At 25.8% G+C, this 16,399-nt stretch overlaps 4 protein-coding genes across 7 annotated transcripts; 2 read left to right on the top strand and 2 right to left on the bottom strand.

Annotated features, from left to right (window-relative positions):
- Nucleotides 1-173: 173 nt before the first annotated feature.
- On the bottom strand, nucleotides 174-2,943 carry LOC127289875 (phosphoglucomutase). The gene is made up of 7 exons (XM_051318112.1): nucleotides 2,529-2,943; nucleotides 1,707-2,145; nucleotides 1,420-1,622; nucleotides 1,150-1,351; nucleotides 868-1,060; nucleotides 620-803; nucleotides 174-540 (listed from the first exon to the last, which is right to left on the bottom strand). The coding sequence occupies exons 1-7, from the start codon at nucleotides 2,775-2,777 to the stop codon at nucleotides 316-318; spliced, it is 1,695 nt and encodes a 564-aa protein (XP_051174069.1). The 5' UTR covers nucleotides 2,778-2,943; the 3' UTR covers nucleotides 174-315.
- A 199-nt stretch (nucleotides 2,944-3,142) lies between these two features.
- Nucleotides 3,143-6,463, top strand: LOC127289874 (sulfite oxidase, mitochondrial). 3 transcript variants are annotated; one of them, XM_051318111.1, is made up of 8 exons: nucleotides 3,193-3,216; nucleotides 3,669-3,747; nucleotides 4,164-4,796; nucleotides 4,927-5,113; nucleotides 5,182-5,307; nucleotides 5,380-5,572; nucleotides 5,668-5,868; nucleotides 5,988-6,463. In XM_051318111.1, exons 2-8 carry the CDS (start codon nucleotides 3,710-3,712, stop codon nucleotides 6,284-6,286), a joined length of 1,677 nt encoding a protein of 558 aa, XP_051174068.1. In that variant the 5' UTR covers nucleotides 3,193-3,216; nucleotides 3,669-3,709; the 3' UTR covers nucleotides 6,287-6,463. The 3 variants fall into 3 exon arrangements, with proteins under 3 accessions (XP_051174065.1, XP_051174068.1, XP_051174066.1); XM_051318109.1 differs by lacking the exon at nucleotides 3,193-3,216 and adding an exon at nucleotides 3,240-3,417 and having other exon boundaries at nucleotides 3,546-3,747; XM_051318108.1 differs by lacking the exon at nucleotides 3,669-3,747 and having other exon boundaries at nucleotides 3,143-3,216.
- On the bottom strand, nucleotides 6,411-8,430 carry LOC127289876 (probable proline--tRNA ligase, mitochondrial). Its single transcript, XM_051318113.1, has 6 exons — nucleotides 8,233-8,430; nucleotides 7,846-8,097; nucleotides 7,506-7,767; nucleotides 7,231-7,412; nucleotides 6,948-7,160; nucleotides 6,411-6,819 (listed from the first exon to the last, which is right to left on the bottom strand). Exons 1-6 carry the CDS (start codon nucleotides 8,344-8,346, stop codon nucleotides 6,514-6,516), a joined length of 1,329 nt encoding a protein of 442 aa, XP_051174070.1. The 5' UTR covers nucleotides 8,347-8,430; the 3' UTR covers nucleotides 6,411-6,513.
- Nucleotides 8,431-8,525: 95 nt separating this feature from the next.
- LOC127289869 (coiled-coil domain-containing protein 186) lies at nucleotides 8,526-15,908 on the top strand. Of its 2 annotated transcripts, XM_051318099.1 has the most exons (9): nucleotides 8,526-8,826; nucleotides 9,098-10,394; nucleotides 10,455-10,725; nucleotides 10,789-11,192; nucleotides 11,265-11,803; nucleotides 12,002-12,261; nucleotides 12,447-12,470; nucleotides 12,626-12,775; nucleotides 12,948-15,908. In XM_051318099.1, the coding sequence occupies exons 1-9, from the start codon at nucleotides 8,739-8,741 to the stop codon at nucleotides 13,020-13,022; spliced, it is 3,108 nt and encodes a 1,035-aa protein (XP_051174056.1). In that variant the 5' UTR covers nucleotides 8,526-8,738; the 3' UTR covers nucleotides 13,023-15,908. The 2 variants fall into 2 exon arrangements, with proteins under 2 accessions (XP_051174056.1, XP_051174057.1); XM_051318100.1 differs by lacking the exon at nucleotides 12,447-12,470 and having other exon boundaries at nucleotides 8,527-8,826.
- The last annotated feature ends 491 nt before the right edge of the window (nucleotides 15,909-16,399 follow it).

Here is a 16,399-nt window from a genome sequence, read left to right as displayed (position 1 = left end):
TAATCCACAAATCCCGAGTTGTTTTTATTTGTTTCTTATATAAATAAAATACACAGTTTCATATTCAATATTTTGTTTTATATTGAATAAATTTTTGTTTAATTAATAAATAGCCCTGATATTAATTATATTCAATTTTGTTTCGTGTAAAATCACAAAATTAATTAAAAATGTAAATTTTAAAAACATTTATATCTCAATATATTTAATTTTTAAATTAGTTGACAGAGTTAAAAATACAAAAACTAGTTCTTTTTTTTCTCTATAATCTATGTGTGTGCGTTTTCCTTGAATTTTTTTTATCAAAACTCAATTTTATGTAATCACAGTTGGAGCATCTCTACCCGTGCACTCTTTAAGTTTACTCAATTGTAAAGCAATCTCAACTAATGGTTTTAATATTTTTTGTGCATCTTCATTAAATGTCGATGGATCCGATTCATAACTTTCAATATAAACACGAATCGTTGCTCCTGAACTTCCAGTTCCAGAAAGTCTATAAATAATTCTCGAACCATCTTCAAACAAAATTCTTAAACCCTGAAAATGAGATTAAAAATTATTTAATTATATTGTAAATTATTTATTTAATATATTTAATAGTAATTTAATTTTCTACCTGCTTATCGGCGACACTATTATCAATTGGATCTTTATATGAATAATTATCAGCCTCTTTGACAATATATTCTTTATTTTGAAAATTCAATTTTTTACCCAAAAATTGTGAATTTTGAAATTTTTCTTCAATATCCTTCATCATTTTATTTGCACTTTCAGCGTCACAATTTTCATAATCATATCTATAATAGAGAAAAAAAAACATATAAGCTCTCTCATTTTTTAATTGTAAAAATTAATACAAACCTCGTAAAGAAATTTCTTCCATAACTTTTCCAATGATCCATTAAAATATCCTCAACGGATTTTCCCAAATTTGCAACAACACTTAACCAAGCGAGTGCAGCCCAAATTCCATCTTTCTCACGAATATGATCTGAACCTGTTCCAAAACTTTCTTCACCGCAAAGCGAAAGACGACCGGCGTCCATTAAATTACCTGAAAATTGACAATATTAATTTAATGAATTAATTATTTAATTTTTCAAATTTTAATAATTTAATAAAAAAAAAAGAAATAAATGTTACCAAAATATTTCCATCCAGTGGGAACTTGAAAACAATTGACTCCAGTTTTTGCCGCAACTCTATCGACGGCTGCACCAGTTGGCATAGATCGAGCATAGCCTCTGATTCCAGTTTTTTTGAAATACGGTATCACGTTTAAATTGGCAGCCAACACCGCAAGAGAATCCGAAGGTGTGACAAAAAATGCTTTCTTTCCAATAATCTAAAAATAAAAGAAAGAAAATAATGTTTTCTCTGCTTCTTTTTTGAATATCTATATTAATTACTAACCATATTTCTATCACCGTCTCCATCAAATGCAGCGCCGAAATCATAGACTCCATTTTTTACAGCATTCACTAAATCCGCCGCATAAGTTAAATTTGGATCTGGATGTAATCCACCAAAATCCTCTAAAGGTGTTGTATTTATTAAATTTGAACTCTTAACTCCTAAATCAATCTCAAAAATTTGCTTCACATATGGTCCAGTCACTAACGAACATAATTTTTAAAAATTAATTTTTCATTCTTTTTCACACAAAATTATTATTTTATTTCCAAAAAAAAAAAAAATACCTCCGTTCATTGAATTAATAAGAACTTCAAATGCAGAACGATCGGAGCTACCGAGTAATAATTTCTTAATACTGGAGAAATCAAAAATTTCTTTCATCAAATCAACATAATCTTTGACAGAATCAATGATTTCAACGGTAAATTGTCGTCCATCAACTTCTAAATTTTGAATTTGAATTTTATCAATATCAACAGCAATTTCGGGTATTATTTTATATTTTTTAATTGTTTTTGTTAATTCAAATATTTTATTTGTAACAGCATCGGGCGCTGGTCCACCATTTTCACAATTAAATTTAATTCCAAAATCCCCATTTGGTCCACCTGGATTGTGTGATGCTGTGAGAACAATACCACCTAGAGTTTTGTATTTACGAATAATTGTCGATACAGCCGGTGTTGAGAGAATACCATTTTGTCCCACTAAAAGTTTTCCAACCTAAAACAATTTTTTTTATTAAAAAAAAATTAATTAGTAAAAAAAAAAATTAATAAAATCTGTAATTTAATAATTACATATTTTTATTATTCATATTAAAAAAAAAAAATAAAATAAATATTAAACATTTAAAATAAATTAAAATATAATAATACAATAATTATACAATAATTATTATCGGAAGTTCTATTTTATATCAACAAGATAATAATGTGGAAGTTCGCATTCTTATCTCTCGCATTGTCAAAAGTTCGAGACCCTTGTGACTGAAGATAATGTAAGATAAGATATGATATATTTTTCTCAAGATTTTTTTTTCTTTTTTTTAAATAAGAAACAAGAAAAGTGTTTATAATTTTAAATATATAGAAAAGTTTACTTACCCCGTTAGCGGCGGCAATTCGAATAATTTTTGCAACAACTTCTTTTCCATAAAATCGTCCATCTCCACCAACAACCAATGTACATCCAGCTAATTGATTATCCAGAGCATCAAGTATTGCTTGTATGAAATTTTCCGTATAATGTTTTTGTTGAAAAACACTAACAGCTTTTCGAAGTCCTGAGGTACCCGGTTTTTGTCCTTCAAAAACAACAGTTTCAACAACTGTACTTGCAACTTTAATCGACATTTTTCTTGGAAATAGTAACTTGACAACGTTTACAGTCTTATATAATGGAATATCATTTGTTCACTTTAATTAAAAAAAAAAATTAAAGTCACTCCTCAGTGTACCGATAAGATTTTATTTATAATGCATGCAAGGTCATTGCAAGGGCAAAACAGACATCTAGCAGACGACACATTTTACCACGAGGAGGGCTGTCATCAGGGTTGGGTTGATGCACATTATTATCTTCTTTACTTACTTACACATAAAAGTAATTACAAATTATTAATTATTTATTACATATAAAGGATACATATAAAGGATTTTAATAATATTTATTAAAATAGTGAATTTTTTTTTTGAATATTTAACTTGTCCGTAACGATAGATGTCACTCTTTGATGAATTTGATTGGCTGTGAAATTCAACCACGTGGAACATGTGACAGCTTTCAAAAAAGGTTATGTTCTTTGTTTATTAAATTTTTTACTGTCAACAACAATTATAACCTTGAATTATAATTTAATGATACAATAGAATATATAGTGTATAAACAAATAAGAAAATGACTGACAATGAAGAAATATTTAATTTTATTATACAGTCATTTTAAATAGTTTATAATTTAAAAATTAGTTTTTTTTTTATCTCTTCTTGTAAGGTGAGATCATTCGTCTGGGATTTATTTTGGAATAATTTCATATTTGTCGACATTTTATACCTATATTATTCAAATTTATTTATTACCCCCACTTTTTTTGATTAAAATATGGACATTTTAATTACCAGAGTAATATAAGATTCAGATGTTAGACATGATGTTAGTCACACTGTTTAACAAGTAGAAAAACATATATATTTGTTAAAACCTCAAGATCACAAATAACAACGAAAATTTGATATTGTTTTTAGAACAATTTATATATACAGGATTTATTTTTCTCCTATTCGTAATGTATCGTTCTTTGAAAATCCAGTTTATGAATAAAAAGTAAGTAATTTTAATTTTTTAATTTTATCTTTTGCTATTTAAATTTAAATCAGAGAATTACTATAAGTATGAAACAATCTTTAAAATTCATTTAAAAAGGAGTTAAAATTTTTCTTAATATAAGTATCTATTGAAAACAAATTTAATTTATCAGATAAGTTGAATTTTAATTTTTCAATAGCAAATAAACGTCGACATGTGTTAATCAAACATATATTACAACATTGCCTTCTATTGCATACACTGATATTTTTAATTTTTTTTCATTTCTTTTTATTACATTTAATAATATTTCCTTAACTTTTGAATTATTTAAATTTGAAAAATGAATTATTATTACAAAATAAATTATGATAAATTTATTAATCATTATTTTATTTAATTTCTATTACAGTAACATTTTTTTCTTCTTTCAGATTATTTATACCATTAAAAAATTATCAAGAATATTTTAAACATGCCACAAGTCACAAATCACATTTTCAGGAAAATAAAAATAATTCAAATGCATCATCGGAAAATTTAAACACTAATTATCAAAGGTATTTTATCAGCAGTGCTATTACATTATCCGCTTTTGGAGCCTATTATTTGTACAATTCAGAATTGAAAAAAATATTTGCCTTAGAACAAAAAACATGTGGATTGAGAAGAAATGATTTACGTACGTATACAGCTGAAGAGGTGGGAAAACATGACAATAAAGAAACAGGTATTTGGATATCGTTTAAAGAAGGAATTTATGATATCACCGATTTTGTCGATAAACATCCAGGGGGGCCGAAAAAAATTATGATGGCCGCTGGAAGTTCAATTGAACCATTTTGGAATATATTTGCTAATCATCATCAAAATGATATTTATCAATTACTTGAATCAATGAGAATTGGCAATCTTTCAATAGATGATATTAATTCTGAAGAAAATAAATCTAATGATCCATATGCATGTGAGCCAAAAAGGCATAAAGCTTTGAAAATTAATGGTCATAAGCCATTTTGCGCTGAACCACCATCTTCATTGCTTATCGAAAGTTTTGAAACTCCAGCGTTAGTTTTTTTTTAAGTCTTAAAAATTATTTTTCTATTTATCTGTTTATTTTTTAAATTTATTATATTTTAAATAAATTACTCTTTTGTATTTTTTAAAAACTAATTTAAATATTTAACTTGATTCTAGAGAATTATTCTATGTAAGAAATCATTTGCCAGTTCCGGAAATTGATATTAAAGATTATTCACTAGAATTGGCAATCGAAGAGACGACAAAAAAAGTATTTAATTTAAATGAATTGAAAAAATATCCAAAGTATAGTGTAACAAGTGCAATAATGTGCGGTGGTAATCGTAGATCAGAAATGGCACAGGTAGAAACGAAAATTTTTATAATAATTGCGGAAATAGATTTCAAAAAAAAAAAATTTCTTTATTGCAGGAAAAGCCATTAAAGGGACTTAGTTGGAATGTTGGTGCAATTGGAAATGCCACGTGGTCAGGAGCAAGACTTTGTGATATTTTAGAAGATTTGAAAATTGATGAAGAAAAATACAATCATGTTCAGGTGTGTTAAAAAAAATTAGGTATCTTTAAAAAATTAAAATATTTCGAATTTATTTTTCATGAATAATTTCAGTTCGAAGGATTGGATTATGATCCATCTGGTTCGCCATATGGTTCAAGTATTCCCATTGGCAAAGCTTTTGATCCAAGATCAGATGTGATTTTAGCTTATGAAATGAATGGTGAACCAATTTCTCTTGATCATGGTTATCCAGTTCGAGTAATTGTTCCCGGTGTTGTTGGCGCAAGAAATGTTAAATGGCTAGGTTGAAAAATTTACAAGTTAAAAATATCAATAAATTGTGATTTTTCTAATTAAAATTAATATTTTTATTATTGTAATTTTAATATCTTTTGATAGGAAAAATTATAATTTCAAAAGACGAAAGTCCTGCACAATGGCAGCAAGGTGATTACAAGGGATTCTCACCTTCAACAAATTGGGATAATGTTGATTTTTCAAAAGCTCCAGCAATTCAAGAAATGCCCGTGACATCAGCTATTTGTGTTCCGGAATCAGGAGATAAAGTCACCGTCAAAGATGGAAAAATTTCAGTTAAAGGTATAATTATAAAAAAAAAAAATAACCAAATTCGTCAAAAATTTGATAAAATTGTAAAAAAAAAGGATAAAAATTAATAAATAATTATTAATTATTTAATAATTTGATAAAATTTCAAGGATACGCATGGTCTGGTGGTGGAAAAAAAATTATCAGAGTCGATATCACAGCGGATAGAGGTGAAAGTTGGTACACAGCTGATTTAGTGGCAGAAGACACAAATGCAAAACCAGGACGATATTATAGTTGGAGTTTATGGAGTTTAGAATTACCAATAGATGTAAAACAAAAGGAAATAGAAATCTGGTCGAAAGCTGTCGATTCTTCGTACAATGTTCAACCGGAAAGTTTTAAAAATATTTGGAATCTCCGAGGTTTTCTCTGCAATGCCTATCATAGAGTAAGAGTACAAATATAGAAAATTTCTCAATACAAAAAAGACTGATAAATATTAGTATATTTATTTTTTAGTTAAATTTTTAGATTCAATTTTTTTTTCAATTGAAACGAATTAGAGAAAATTTCTATTTAATCGAAAGAAATTAATTTTGTTATTAATTTAATTGAAATTTATTCAATAAATTAGTTTTTTTTTTTAAAACAAAGTATAAGAAATATAAATAACTAATTTTGGTGATAAATTTCTTAAACGGCGTGTTTACAAATTTTTTGATGATCTATTGTCTTGTTAAAAAAATCAAATAAATTGTCCAAACTCACATCATTACGTGTGGAATTATTTAAATCGTGTAATTCAAAGAGTGGATTAGAATTTGTCGCCAATTTACCAGCGACAATAACATAAGGAAAACCACATTTTCGGGAATAAATTAAACGTTGACCAATTGTTAATTGTATTCTATCATCGATTATAAAATCGGTATTTGTTTGAGATAAAATATCACATATTTTTTCCATATATTGTAATGCCGATTCTTCTTTACTGTTTTCCTGGAAAAAAGAGAAAAGAAAATATCCCCTTAATAATTCAATGAAATAAATTTCTGTAAATTTAAATAATTAATTTAAATCACAAGATTTAGTATTTATAAATTTAAAAAAAAAAAATTCATACTAACTTTTGGTGGAATTATGCAAACAGTATAAGGTGCTAATGAAATTGGCCATCGAAGTTCTTGTTCTGTAGATAAAACTTCAGCTGCTGATGCTATTAATCGAGTTATTCCGATTCCATAACAACCCATTGATAATGGTTCAATATTATGATTTTCTTTGTAAATTGCTTTTAATGGTTCAGAATATTTTGTTCCTAAGAAAAATGTGTGTCCAATCTGGAATTGAAAAAAAAAACAAATAAATTTTAAATTTCAATTAAAACTTATTTTTAAATTTTCAAACTACCTCTGCTGTATTAATTTCAGAAAAAGAATTTTTACACGTTGGACATGTATTTTCATCGGTGGAATTTTTATTAATATGATAATCACACTGTGAACATGACAATACAATGTCTTCTCCAACTTCCGAGGGATAATGATATTCATGTGATAAGGATCCACCAATTAATCCAGCAGATCCAATAGCTGTAAAAAATTAATTCCCCTTAGAACGAATTTTTATAAATGAAATTACTTAAATTAGTTTAATTAACAATTATATAATTAAATATTTTTCACCTTTTTTATATTGAATTCCAATTTTATTGAATATATTTTCGTAGGCTTGATTAACAATTTCATAAGTTTCTAATGCTTGTTCTGGTCCAGTATCAAATGTATATAAATCTTTCATTATAAATTCTCTACTCCTCAAAAAACCTTGACGAGGTTTCATTTCATCTCTCCATTTACTTGATATTTGATATAATCTTAAAGGTAGTGTTTTTGGTGAAAGTGGTCCAACATTCGATATAAGATCAGTTATTGTTTCTTCATGTGTCTAAAATACATTTATCATTAAATTGAAATGTTTAAAAAAAAAAAATACGAATTATAAATTTTACAAAAGTTAATTTACAGGACTTAAAACATAACCAGCATTATATCTATCTTCAAGTATGAATAATTCACGACCAGCTTCTTCAAGTCGATTAGTTTTTTTCCACAATTTTCTCGCTGCTAAAGCCGGAAGAAGAATTTTTTGTGCATCAATTTTTGATAATTCAATATCAACAATTGCTGTTAATTTTTCCAATATACGATAACCCAAAGGTAAAAGTGCATACATTCCTGTATTACATTTACTTATTATTCCAGTATCAATCATGTGCTAAAATTTTGATTAATAAAAGAAAATAATTTATCAAATTTTGAAAAAAATTGATAAAAATAAGTTTAGAAAAATATTTAAAAATAACAGCAAAAAACATTGTTTATAGGTTATAATAATTGTCACAATACTCACTTTATAGCTTTTAGAAATTTCTGTTTTTGTTATTGATGCATTTTTATGTGGGATATTTAATGGTTGAAATAGTTTTGAAACTCTGTGATAATTATTGAAGAAATTTTTGGACATTTTTGGAAAAAAAATATTTAAATATATATATATGTATGAATGTAAACAATCAATAGCAGACGACAAAATATCAGCTGTTCATTGATGCGCGTGACGTATCTGCGCATTGCCAACATGTCAAAAAAAATTTTAAGACCAATGTTTTTAGCAAATCTTTCTTATCTGTCAAAGATTGATAAACGTTTTTAAGGTTATTTTCAGTCAATTTATTATAATTACAATGTGTATTCCTCCTACACACGACATTTTATGTCATTAATGAAGATGAGTGGAAAGTTTTCTTAGTATTGTAAATTCAATAATAAAAAATAATCCATGGATTCAACCACGCCAGATTCTTGTAATTAACTGTAGATTAAAAAGAAAAAAAATGTCAAATACTTTCTAACGAGATGGAAGACAAAAATCAGGTACTTAATAACGAAGAAAACAATTTGGGAAAAAATTATCAATTAACTGAGGATTTGGATAACAATAAAGGTATGTAACGTCAAAGTAATATCATTTTTATTGTTGTCATTATTGTTTCTAGAATTTCTACGACGAAATCCAGATGTTCAAAAATGACTTATTTTTCTTGTTTGTACTTCATTTTATTGATTGTGTCTAATTATTTTCTCAATAATAACACTTGAACTTTGTTATCATATCTTTATAGATTGCAAAAAAGTTGTTTTAATTGTCCGATTAACGTTTGTTTTTCTCCGTTAGAAAAAGAAAAATATTTTTTAAATATAATTTAAATTTTCAGAAATCGATAGTCAAACGGAATTAAATGCAAATCACCAAGATGAGGAACTTCCTTCCGATGATGAAGAGAATGAAACAATATTTACAAAGACAAATACAAATCTTTTAAATTCCCTTTTTGAAGAGTCGAGAAATTTTACCATAGACACTGAATCGTCAAATAATTTTGAAATTTCAAATTCCAAAAAATTATTTTCATTAAATTTACAAAATGATGATGAAGAAAAATCTATTTCTGACGAAATAAACAATGATTCAACTAAAGTTGTTAATATTTCGTCAAATAGTTCATCGCCTGTTAAAACAGTTTGTATAATTGAGAAAAATTCCGATAACACATTTGAAGAATCAGATAAAAATCAATTAGTTTCAAATTTAAAAAATGAATATAAAAAATTGAATACACTAAAAAATTATCGACCAACATTATCAGATGATAGTAAACTTGTTAAAATTTCATTACCCTCAAATCCAATAAATTTAATGCAATCAAACGCTCAATTTCTCAATAAAAGTCGAAATTTTTTTAATTTTATCAGTGAAAAATCATCAAACATTATGGAAAAAACTTTATTACCACATAATATTACAAATCGTTATAATTCACTTTTAAAATTGACAGATTCTAATAGTGTCAAGAAACAAATAGAAGAAACAAGTTCTGAATCATCATCATCATCGTCAGTTGATCTTATCTCAAGTTCCGAGATAGATTTATCAAAAATATCAAAAACAACAGATGAACAAATTTCATCAAATAGTATTTATTTTAAAGATGAATCAAATATTGATTTTTCCAATAATGAAATAATTGAAAGAAAAGAAGAAAATTCTTATTTAAATGATAATTTTGAAAAAAGTAATTTGAATAAAAAAATGAATCATTCTCCATTGGAATCAGAAGAAAATAGTCCAAGACAAATTTCAGAAGAAGATTCCGAAAGTTCTTATCGTGATGATTCAATTGATTCGGCTATTTCAAAAAGTCCAAATAATGAATTATATAATCATCCAACGTATTTAGCACTTTTGAGAGATTATGCGGCGATGAAAAAAGAAAATGAAAAATTAATTACCAAATTGTCAAAAAATGAGGAAAAAAATCAAAATTCCGAATCTGAAAAGAATGAAGAATTTATAACCATGGAAAGAACAATTGATCGTTTAACAAATGAATTAAAAAATGCTTTAGCTAATCTTGAATCAACAAATAAAGAATTCAGTATTGCTAATAAGGAACGAGAGTGTATGGTCATGAAATATGCAGTCAGCGAAAAGCAATTGATTGACGTTCAAAGGTATATTATAATTTAAATAAATTTTCTTTTATTAAATTCTAATTTAATAATTATTTTCAGAGCCAGAGATTTAGCTGAGAGAAAATTAAAAGAAATTTCACGTGAACACGAATTACTGCAAAGTAAATTGAGACAATCACAAGGTGAACGTTCGAGAATTTGCAATATTTTAGATAATAAATGCGCCGAATTAGTGGAATTACAAAAACAAATTGATCGTTTAAAAGAAGATATAAATATGAAAGAAGTAAAATTAAAATGGACACAAAATAAACTCAAAACAGAAATTGATCTTCAAAAGGAAATACAACAAAAATTATTAATTGCAACGGTATGTTTTTTTTTAATTTTTCTTTAATTTAGAAAACTTTATAAATAATTCTTTTTTTTACAGGCAAAAATAAATGAAGTAAAAGAAGAAAGTGAATTGATTAAAAAAGAAACACAGGAGACAATGAGAAAATTTCAATTGTCTGAAGAAAATAAAGCAGTTAGTTTGGATCAACAATTAAAGGAACAACAGGCTCAATTAATTTTAGAAAGACACGTGACAGAGGATAAAGAAAATATACGACTTCATTTACAAAAAGAAGTCGAATCTTTAAAGCATCGTCAACAAATTTTAATTGAAGAAAATAGTAATCTCAGTTTGAAATTACAGGATTTTGAAAATGATCGATCGTCCTATGATAGTAGTTTGAGTAATTTAAAATCAATAGCCGATCAACGACAAAATGAAATTGCGGAATTATCATCAAAAGTAGAAGAATTAGAAACTTTCAAAATTCAATTGCAGCAGTGAGTGTCAAAAATTTTCTTTTGTAAAAAAATTTTTAATTAAATTTTTAAAACTTTTTTTTTTGTTTTCAGAAAAGATCAATGTTTATTGTCAATCGAAACGAAAATCAAATATTATGAGGAAACAAATAAAGAACTTCAAATTGATATGCAATCGTGTAGACAACGTGAAGGACAAATGCTTGAGTTTACTCAGAAATTAACTGATAAAAATGTACAACTTCAATCGGAATTAATTGCCAATGAGGCGAAAAATAAATCTTTGGAAAAAGAACAGGGTCCATTACATGAACGTATCGTTGAACTTGTAAATAAAGTGAAATTATTGGAGGAGAGTCTCGCTGCTGAACAAAAAAAACGTTTAGAAGATTGTGAAATACTTGCAAAACACGTCGCTGAACAGACACAATTTTCACAAATTATTTCACAAAAACTCGAAGACAGTGAGGGTGAAAATACAGTTTTAAAAAGGAAACATCAATTATCGTTGAAAGAAATGACCAGAGAATTACAACATTGTAGAAAACGATTGGAAATGTTTGAGACAGCATCTCCTGGCAGTTCTTTGGATCCAACTTCGAGAACTGGTTCCAGTACATCTTTAAATACAGGTCCGTGCAAAAAAAAAATAAAATGTTTTTTAAATTTTCAGTTTCTAAAATCCTTTTTTTTTAAATTGAAAACAAAATTACAATATGAAAATAATTTCAATTAATTTAAAACAAGTTTCCTTTTTGAAAAGAAAATAAGAATTAAAATAGTTAAATAATATTAAATTATCTAATTTTTATTTGATTTTGCAAATATAGGAGAAACAATAAACGGTGCCTTGTCAGATAATAGCAATAGTGCTGATAATTCAATTCAATCAGTAGATAGACAATCGTTAATAGAGAAGATAATAAAAATGCAAAAGATAAATGTGAAAAAAGCAGAGAAAATAGACTTTTTGGAAGAACATGTGCGATCATTGGTCGCTGAATTGCAAAAGAAAACAAAAATTATACAAAACTATATTCTAGTTGAAAATTTCGATGCCATGAGTACTAATGAGAGAGATAGAAATAAGGTAAAATAAAATCAAATTTAATTATAATCAAAAACTAAATGTCAGTAAATACATTTTTCCTTATTAACAGACATAATTAACAAAATTTTGAAAATAAAAAAGTAGATATTAATAATAATAATTTGGCAAAATTTTTTGGTATTACATAAATAATAAATTTACATTTTTAATTATTTTCACGCAAGCGTATCAAGAGTAAAAGGAATGCAGTAAGTTAATAATTTTATTGAAAAAAAAAAAAATTATTATTCATTTTCTACAAAGAAGAATTTTAATTATTTTTTACAAAAAAATTAAAATTTTAATGAATTATAATGTTTTGCCTAATTAAATTAATAAAAGGGGAAAAAAATTTCATTAACAGGCAGAATTAGCAAAATACGGTGGAATAATGGCTTCGGTTTACAATCACAAAGTATCAGACGATCATATGACACTGGAACTCTCCCTCGAGATAAATCAGAAATTGCAGTCAGTATTAGAAGACACATTACTCAAAAATATCACATTAAAAGTAAGTGATAAAATTATAAATAATTTTTATTTTATTTATCTTTATTATTTATTTTTATTATCTCTATTTTTTAATAATAGAAAATAATATAATTTAAATAAATATAAATAATATAAAAAAAAAATTAAAAACAATTTTATAATTAAAATTAATTTTTTTTTTTATTTTCAAGGACAATATCGACACACTGGGAGAAGAAATTGCAAAGCTGACTATGCAAATTCAACAGAAACAAAGTGCAAAGTAAAGATGAATAGTATTTCAAGAACTTACAATTTACCAGGTAAAGTATTATTGTCAAAGGTGCTTTGATATTGTACTTAACAAGAAAGACATTTAGAAAAAAGAAAAGAAAAGACTTTTGAAAAGAAAGTATTTTTAAAAAAGAAACAATTTTTAGAAATGAGAAAGAATTTAAACAAAAGGTATGTATGTGTGTGTAAGACTGGAATTTCATAATTAACGAGCGGAGAACAAGAATTTTTTTTTTTTTTAAAAACAATAATGAAAAAAAATTTTCATAAGAAACAAAGAATTGTCTATTTTTATCTATTTTATTTTCGCATTTTAAAGATTATTAATATTTTATTTTAAATTTTTATTTATGTTTCTTGCCATTTCTAGTCAAATTGTTAAACTTACATTTTCATATAATATTTCAGAAATAGCATATCATTTTATATTTTCCTAATGTATAAATAATCTCAGTTTTTATTTTTAATTAGATTTAGATTATGGAATATATTTAAGTCAATTTTAAATGGGAATTCCTTAATTTTAAGTTTAAAAAAAGAAACTTTAAAAAATATTTCAATTTTTAAAAAAAGCTTCCATTTAATTTCAAATTGTCAAAATAATTTGAAAAAAAAAAATATTTGTACATATTGTATCCCCAAAAGCGCATTGGCGTCTAAAAAATGTTTAATTACTATTTGTTATAAAAAAAAACAAATCTCTATGTATGAAAGTAAATGAAAAATATAAGCATGTGTTATTCTTAAATTGTGTTTAAAAATTTTAATCTTACCAAGAAACATAAGAAATTAAAAGCAAAATTTTATTCACAAAAATTGTTGGCATCTTTTTTATTTTGAAATTTCATTAATAATATAAGAATAGAAAAGATAAATTAATTTTTTTTTTTTTTTTGATTACTGCATGAAATTTATATTTTTGAATGAGAACCTCGACAGGTCTTTTAATTTTAACTACTGAAGAGGTGTAATTTCTCTCTAGAATCAACCCTTCTTTTGCATAGTTGCACAGTATACGTTGGTGCTATTAAACCATGGTGTATCAAAGCCCCTGAAGCTCGCAGGACCCTAAAACTCGCTCCTCTCTAGAATCCCCTTTGGATGATGAGAAGCCTGGATCCCGAGAGCGCGCAGCCTCTCTCTCTTTGTCTTTAAAGCTGATGTACTCTTATCAAATATATTTTCCCATCGTTCGCGAACTCAATTTAAAGCAGATATTCTCTTAACGTAAATTCATCGTTGAGATATGAACATATCGGTTTAAAGTCGATTTATTTTCGGATGGTATTTTCTCCTCTCTACAATTTTATTCGCCCTTTCAAATAAATTCACCCTCGCTCTTGCCCGCGCAGCTCTCCCTCTTTTAATTTCACTTGTTTATCTTTTTTTTTTTTTTTTGTTTTTTTGTTTTACCCTTCGCGAAAGCGAAATTCTCTACAACCAAACCATGTAATGTTGAAAGTCTAAAAAATATTTGAGAAAAGTTTTCTATTTCTTTTTAATTTTCTAAATGTAAATTTTTTTTTTTTTAATCTTTAGCTCTGCATTTTTTTTTTTAGAAAATAATTTCGATTATTTGATTGTAGAATACTTTTTTTTAAATTCCAATTATTTTGCATAAGAGAAAAAGAATATTTTTCACAAGGATAAGAGAAAAAAAGGATCAATAAACATCATTGCTAATTATATTTATTAACTCCTTAAAAAGGACAATTTTTCGCAGAGAAAAATGTTTGTAGGTTTTTTTTTTTTTTTTTTAAATTAGTTATAACAAAGATGAATTAGTAGAATATTTAAGTGCAGGCTTTCTATTAATTATTATTAATATATTTAGTAGATAGAATAATGTTGAAAATCTCTGGTATAGATTGGTAACAAGTGTTTTCTTCAGCAAAAATGTAGAAAACAAATAATTGACATAATTTCCTTTTTTTTTGTTGTTGTCAAAAAATGCTGTTATTAAAGAGCCGATCTTTAAAAAAAAAAAAAAAAAAAGAAGCTAGAAAATCAAATAATTTCACTCATTAAATATTTATCCTCACATTTTCGAATCTCTTAGTTACCTAGAAATAAAATTCAATTTTCTAATATGAAAAACAATTTTCATTGAGCCAATTTAAAAATTTTCGAGAAAAAAAAATATATAAGCGAACAAAAGGAGGGAAAAAAAATTCAAAAATCAAATTAATATGAAAAGAACATATAATTTTCTTTAATAATATGTAGCAGTAATAATAGCGATTAATAATAATAATAATAATAATCATAATAATAATAATAATAATAATAATAATAATAACATGAATCGTTTGGCATCGTATGGTTGCTTTACATCGTTACTTTGTGGTGTATTGAATCGTTATTATATATGAATTACCAGTCGCCATGTGTGCACTGACCATTTTTTTTTTTTTGTATTATTATTTATATATTAGAAAAGCGGGTTATTCCACTTTTTGCCGGCAGTAGAGACCAAATTGTTAATAATAATTTAAAAAAAAAGTGATTTCTAAGCAATAGCCGTACAAATATCAAATCGCAAATAATTAAACGACAACAATAAACGGATAATATAATAGAAATTAAATAATAGCATACAACTAGAATTAAAATCGGACTCATATATATATGTATAATCATTAACGCATACCAATGGCAATTTAATATCTAGTAATATTTAAAAAAAAAAAAAGAAAAAAAAAATTCGTCAACGGAATTAAATAACCAATAATCGCAAACATAAAATAAGATACGCGAACCAGAATTTTCTGGTACATTTTCTCACAAATTTTTTTTTTTCGAATTAGAAGCACCAATGTTAAATTATAATAATTTTGTCGTCGAATATACAATTTTTTTTTTTTTTTCTTTCAATAAAATCACATATTACAAAAATGGTTTCTTTTTGTTAGATTAGGGGAACAATATTTTTGAAAAATAACGAAGAGATGTTTATCGCACGCTACCATGATTCAATTGCCATTTTTTTTTGAACTCTCAGAGAAAAAGAGAGAGTATATATATATAATATATATATAACATAAAATCACGGCGATCACAAAAGTTACTTTGAAATTTATTTTTTAAAAGGCTTGTCCACCCTACTCTAATTTAAATGTACACGTGCATATTATCTTTTCCCGTTTTGCAAACACGATAAGTTTACATTTAATCTAGAAAGCGGAATTTGGGTTTGCGACTATAGTGGAACAAGAATTTCTTTTGGTACTGTTCGCTCATCGAGTCCTCGATTTTATCTTTAATCTCCAACATTCTTTACACCTTCTCTCATTCTTTTTCGATTTTTTCTTTCTTTCTTTAATTACATTAATAGAAAATAATTCTCATTATTTATTGTTCAACATCAATT

This window comes from Leptopilina boulardi, unplaced genomic scaffold (genome assembly GCF_019393585.1).
Source record: "Leptopilina boulardi isolate dan_hultmark-lab unplaced genomic scaffold, ZJU_Lbou_2.1 LbouV2_51, whole genome shotgun sequence".
Classification (NCBI taxonomy): domain Eukaryota; kingdom Metazoa; phylum Arthropoda; class Insecta; order Hymenoptera; family Figitidae; genus Leptopilina; species Leptopilina boulardi.
The sequence above is the reverse complement of the archived record's forward strand: the minus strand, read 5'-3'. Positions and strand labels throughout refer to the sequence as shown.

What these genes read in the sequence shown, in the direction of transcription:
- LOC127289875 (XM_051318112.1), bottom strand. Translation starts at nt 2,777, where the DNA reads ATGTCGATTAAAGTTGCAAGTACAGTTGTTGAAACTGTTGTTTTTGAA. An exon ending in GAATTGCCGCCGCTAACGGG is followed by an intron (nt 2,146 to 2,528) that starts GTAAGTAAACTT and finishes AAATTGTTTTAG; the next exon opens with GTTGGAAAACTTTTAGTGGG. An exon ending in GAGACGGTGATAGAAATATG is followed by an intron (nt 1,352 to 1,419) that starts GTTAGTAATTAA and finishes TTTTATTTTTAG; the next exon opens with ATTATTGGAAAGAAAGCATT.
- LOC127289874 (XM_051318108.1), top strand. Translation starts at nt 3,158, where the DNA reads ATGAATTTGATTGGCTGTGAAATTCAACCACGTGGAACATGTGACAGC. An exon ending in TGTGACAGCTTTCAAAAAAG is followed by an intron (nt 3,217 to 4,163) that starts GTTATGTTCTTT and finishes TTCTTCTTTCAG; the next exon opens with ATTATTTATACCATTAAAAA. An exon ending in GAAAGTTTTGAAACTCCAGC is followed by an intron (nt 4,797 to 4,926) that starts GTTAGTTTTTTT and finishes ACTTGATTCTAG; the next exon opens with AGAATTATTCTATGTAAGAA.
- LOC127289876 (XM_051318113.1), bottom strand. Translation starts at nt 8,346, where the DNA reads ATGTCCAAAAATTTCTTCAATAATTATCACAGAGTTTCAAAACTATTT. An exon ending in AAATTTCTAAAAGCTATAAA is followed by an intron (nt 8,098 to 8,232) that starts GTGAGTATTGTG and finishes TCAAAATTTTAG; the next exon opens with CACATGATTGATACTGGAAT. An exon ending in TTTGCATAATTCCACCAAAA is followed by an intron (nt 6,820 to 6,947) that starts GTTAGTATGAAT and finishes TCTTTTTTCCAG; the next exon opens with GAAAACAGTAAAGAAGAATC.
- LOC127289869 (XM_051318099.1), top strand. Translation starts at nt 8,739, where the DNA reads ATGGAAGACAAAAATCAGGTACTTAATAACGAAGAAAACAATTTGGGA. An exon ending in GGATTTGGATAACAATAAAG is followed by an intron (nt 8,827 to 9,097) that starts GTATGTAACGTC and finishes TTAAATTTTCAG; the next exon opens with AAATCGATAGTCAAACGGAA. An exon ending in ATGAGAGAGATAGAAATAAG is followed by an intron (nt 12,262 to 12,446) that starts GTAAAATAAAAT and finishes TTTTCACGCAAG; the next exon opens with CGTATCAAGAGTAAAAGGAA.